This window comes from Mesoplodon bidens (genome assembly GCF_964165515.1).
Source record: "Mesoplodon bidens genome assembly, chromosome: 5".
Taxonomy (NCBI): Eukaryota; Metazoa; Chordata; class Mammalia; order Artiodactyla; family Ziphiidae; genus Mesoplodon; species Mesoplodon bidens.
Genome location: NC_138161.1, coordinates 4096368 through 4101157, shown reverse-complemented (window position 1 = coordinate 4101157; position 4790 = coordinate 4096368). Strand labels below are relative to the sequence as shown.

General features: G+C 50.4%; 1 protein-coding gene across 1 annotated transcript in view; it reads left to right on the top strand.

The window, feature by feature from the left end:
• The window catches only part of ABCG1 (ATP binding cassette subfamily G member 1), a 57470-nt gene extending 56531 nt beyond the window's left edge, over nt 1–939 (top strand). Inside the window, exon 15 of the mRNA XM_081234729.1 lies at nt 1–939. Within this exon, the coding sequence (XP_081090855.1) occupies nt 1–85 (85 nt within the window). The 3' untranslated portion in view covers nt 86–939.
• The last annotated feature ends 3851 nt before the right edge of the window (nt 940–4790 follow it).

The window sequence follows — 4790 nt, the reverse complement described above, 5'->3', positions numbered from 1 at the left end:
CTTCATCGTCCTGGGGATTTTCTTCATCTCCCTGCGTCTCATTGCCTACTTTGTGCTGAGATACAAAATCCGGGCAGAGAGGTAAAGCACTGGAAAGCCAGGGAGGAAAATTGGACGCAGTGGCCAAGGGCCACTTGCAGAACCTGCGGCAAGCCCGGGCCTGAGGACGCAGACACTCCTGTGACCCAACCCCTGGGACCAGGTTTGGTTGTTGGGCGTCCAGTGCTGGACATCACCGCCCCGCTGGGTTGGGCCTTCTCTCCATCACCCTTTCTAGCTGTAACTAAGAAGAAGATGTAGAAAGGTTTTTTTTTCCATGTGCAGGATTTTAAAATACCGTCCCTGAGGCAGAATTTAAAACTGCAACAAAGCTGGTGACGAGAGGGTTCCTCGGCAAAATTCTTCCTTCTGACCAGGGAGCTCTGGTCCTGGACGGGGATTTCAGGCAGCTTCCTGGGGATCCCTGTGCAGTCAGACGTCCAGGGGCAGAAAGGGGAAGCCAGGAGCGATTCCATTCTGTGACTGGTGTTTTCGTAGTTTCACCTTTCTACGGTTTGTCTCTTTTTCCAATGAGGTCATTTTCCAAACCAAAAGTCGATAAATTTCATTCATTTCCAGAAACTGTACCTTTTTAGCACTTGGTGAAGAAAATTATTCAGGGTAAATATACTTTGTTTAGAGATGAGAAGGGTTTGACTTGATCGCTGAGCTGGTCTCATTTACAGACAGAACTTGGGAAAGACGCAGAAGCCAGCTCCAGGTTGAAGGGTGACCTCGGAACCGTACGCACTAAGCCGCGTGGAAATCTTTTAAAGTTACACGGAAAGTTGTAAGGTGAAATTGGCCATCTCTTTCAAAGTCTTTTATTTTCCCCGTGCTTCTTATTTTAAGCAAAATATATTGGGTTCTTTTTCTTCCTAACTTTCCAAGCACCTTAATTTTGCCTAAAAAAAAATTCTAGAAAATCAATCCTGTTGATTTTTTACAAACATTTCTCTTCCCTGACATATCACATCAACTACCTCCACTGAACCTGGGCTTAGAGAAACTCCAGGTGTGAACGTTGTGGTAACTGCAGGTGTAGCCCGCAAAAGATGCCCTAACTGCACAGGAGGGAAGATGCTGAGATTTCCTGAGAATCCAAGGCCTTTGCCAGAAACTGGCGAAGACTTAGTGTGGCCAAGGCGTCTGGAACTCCATCAGGTCATGCACTGAGGGCCGTGGGAGATTCCGTCTCCCACATCTGATTTCCATGGCATCTCAGCGGCACCTTCACCTTCTCAGCGCCGGGCTAGCATAGTCTTTCCAGAACAGAAACTCCTTTCCAGTGATGCAGTCACATAAGTAAAATCCCTCTAGCACAGGAGCAGTGGGCACACCTGCAGGGTAAACGGCCTTTGAATTCATGGCGGGCGCCTGTGTGCTTGTTGGTGGCAGTATGACCCCAGTGTGGAAGGGGACTCTGGCCAAAGAAGGTCCTCGGAAGGAAAAGGGAATCGCTTTCCCCTTCTAGAATGCCGTGAACCTGGAATCAGGGTCTCCTAATGAAAGACTGTATTTTTTGTGGACAGATTCATTCATCTCCCCGAGCCTCAGTTTCCCCACCTGTAAAGAGCGGCACGAGATCGTCCTCAAGGTCATGTTCAGCTCTGAAAGGTTCTGAGATTCCTAGGTTGTGTTCCAGAACTTTTATTTCCTATTTAAGAGAATGAGAAAGGTGCAAATTTTACTCACACATGGATTTGATTTGCAAGTGCTTAGAGGCCTCTTTTTGACTCTTAGATCCCTTTTCAGTAAACACAGTTGAGGTATTTTAAATGTAATTTTACGTTTGCCTGTTTTACACCAATGTGGCGTTGCCTTCCAGATTAAGTTACTTAACCAGGGTCAAACTTAGCCTTTATAAAAAGTCTTTATTCAGTTTCAAGATAGACTTGCCTGTACGAATGTCACATGTAGGAAGACACACATGGGAACAGCCTGGTGAAATAGAGTTGGGAAGAGGAAAAGTTCTGGACCATGCCTCAGAATTACATCACTGAGGCAAGTGTTGAAAGATTTTTCCCTCCAGGTGAGTCCTTCCAGTCGTGGGTCTGTGAGCCCAAGAAGGACACGCACACGGGTATTTTTTAAAGGATGCTCCCTGGAGTACAGTGAGTACACTGAGGTCACCACCGCAGGATAATCTGATTAGGAGGACCTGAGGCCGGGTCCAGTGAGGAGGTCGACCTAGGGAGCTGCCTTCATCAGTCTTCAAGTGTCAGCAATGCCCCTTGCTCCAGCTTTCTCATCCTAAACCCTCGGCAGCATAGACCCAGGCACTGCAGTTTGGATCTCCAGATGCTTCCCCTCTGCTTTTTGCCGTAGGGAAGATTGTTAAAACACCTTATTGCAATGGCCCAAGAAAACATGCAAGTAACTTGTTGATTTTATTTTTCTCAGTAGGTGTCGTTAAGAAGTGGCGGGGGGTGGGGGGCGGTGACGTGCTGTCTTTCATACACTGGAATTTAAACCAGGCCAACTTTCCAAATCTACTTCTTTTAAGTAATTTCTGAATGTAATGACTCAGATCTTCCTTCCGTCTGATTGCGCTTCTTCGTTTAGAAGGGAGGAGGAAACATCGGATGAATGATGTGCAGCCTTTGCGGTTGCTAGTAGAGATGGAAGCGGAAGTCCAAAGAACATCACTGTTACATGGAACTGGGGAGAAGAAGGGCCTCCGCTGGGTTCTAGTGCCCGCTCCGCGGAGGCGTCAGGGCCTGGGTCCGCTGACCAGCCCTGTCTCGGGAGCCGTGCACCTCTGTCCACGTTCATAGCATTTTGTGCCTCCGTTTCTTCTACCCTTGCTGGGTATCAGCTCGAGAATTAAATGCTTCAAAAGCTCCTGTGTGGGTGACATGGGAAGGAAAGAAATCAGGTAAACATTGTACACAGAAGATGCTAGAATCTGATTAAGTCACCTTGTGGGGAGGGGCTTCAGAACCAAGAAATAGGACTTAAGCTTTTAGGTAACAACTCATGCTGGAGACCCACAAAAAGGTCATTTTCCCACCTGAGAAAGGCACTGCCAGGAGGTCAGGGGCAGGCTGAATCCATGGGGTAGAAAGCCCTCCAGTGGGTTCACTGGGGAGAGAACAGCTTGGGCCTCAGTGTCCCGAGCATCCTTCCTTGCCGGGTGGCCCGGGAGCTGGCTGGATGCCTTACCAACGCCTCTGTTCACTTACTCAGCAGACGTGTGTTGACCCATCCCTGCGTGCTTGATGTGGCCCAGGCACAGGGGCTTGGAGCTCAGAGCGGGCTCACCCTCCAGTGCTGGCAGGCCGGAGGGGATCTTGTTCTGCAGACGCAGGGTGCCGAGGCTGGAGAGGGTCCGTGAGGCCCCGGGTCCAGGGCCGGGAATGGGCCCAAGTCTGACCCCAAATTCTCTGTGTTTTGTTTTGCCGTATTGCCTCCTGTTCATAGTGTGCAAACATACCTGAAAACGCTTTGCAAGGTCTGAAGTGCAATACTAGGTTAGCTCTGGACTTGCTGTCACCAAACGGACAGCTGAGATGGGGGGTAGCCTGCGCCCCTTTCCTCAGTTGCCTGGTGTAGGGGTGTCCCGAGCTGGCCTGGGGGCCCAGCTTCTTACCCCCCTGTCTCAGTGGAGAGGTGCCTTCCTCTGCCCTTGCTCAGCCTTAGCTTCTTAACTCAGCGTACCAGTGAGCTGGCTGGGGCCCGAGAGGGGTTGGTGTGTGTGTGTGTGTGCACGTGTGCGTGCCTATGAGTGTGTGCATGCACACACGTGCCAGCTCGATCTGGGTATGCATCTCATAGTATTATCTGTGGTGTTTCTAAATCGTCAGTCATCCTTTACCGCAAGAAAGAAAGAGAAAATTCCCTCACCTCATGCCTGCCGAGCAGTTGGTAAAGTGTAGTCAAAACCCACGAAGTCTTTCAGCAGATGCCAGCTCAATTAGAATGTGACAAAAACCAAAACAAAACAACCCAGCGGGCGGAGGGTGGTGCAGCGTGTATGGCTATAAAGTGAGATGCTCTGAAGAAATAAGACTGCTAATAAAATATTTTATGTAAAACTTTTTACTTGTGTTCAGTGTTAAATGCTTCAGATTCAAAATAACTGGCTTGAACTGTACCAGGTAAAGGGGATTTTTAGGTTGTGTTTGGAATATCTTCGCTGTACTTGTAGCGTGGGTTCTGGTTCATTCCGCAGTGTTCTGGTCTAACACCCCATTATCAATAGTCACCTTTCTCTCTCGGTAACTTGCATGTTTTAGGTTGAACTGTCTTAAAGTTTTGTGTTTTTCCTCCGTTTTCCAACCTCGTCACCGTCTCTTCCCTCTTGTTCATGTCGGCCGGGGCTTTAAGAAATGCCCGGAGCCCAGATGCACGGACCCCACGTGTGCCTCCCTTGCGATGGTCCCGGGGGACACAGGCCCTGGACGGGAGGACCTAGGAGCCGGGTGTAGGGTGCTGTCTTAGCTCAGCTCCGGTGGGTAACCTACACTGAGCCGCGCTTCTGAGAGCAGCGTGCTTAGGGCCAGGCTGTCATCCCCGGCTGCCTTCCTCCTCAGGGACACAGGGCAGAAGGCGGTGCTGGGCCAAGTCCCAGGGTGGACGGCCCCTGCAGTCCCGCCAAGTGACAGGGAGAGAGGGTGCGGGGAGCATCAGAGAGCGCCCTGGGGTGGGGCAAGCTCACGAGGCTCCCTTGGCCTCCTCTCTGCACCCCTCCTGCCCTGCGGACCCCGCCCCTCTTCTGTGCAGCTTCCATTAAGGTCATGGTCCTTCAG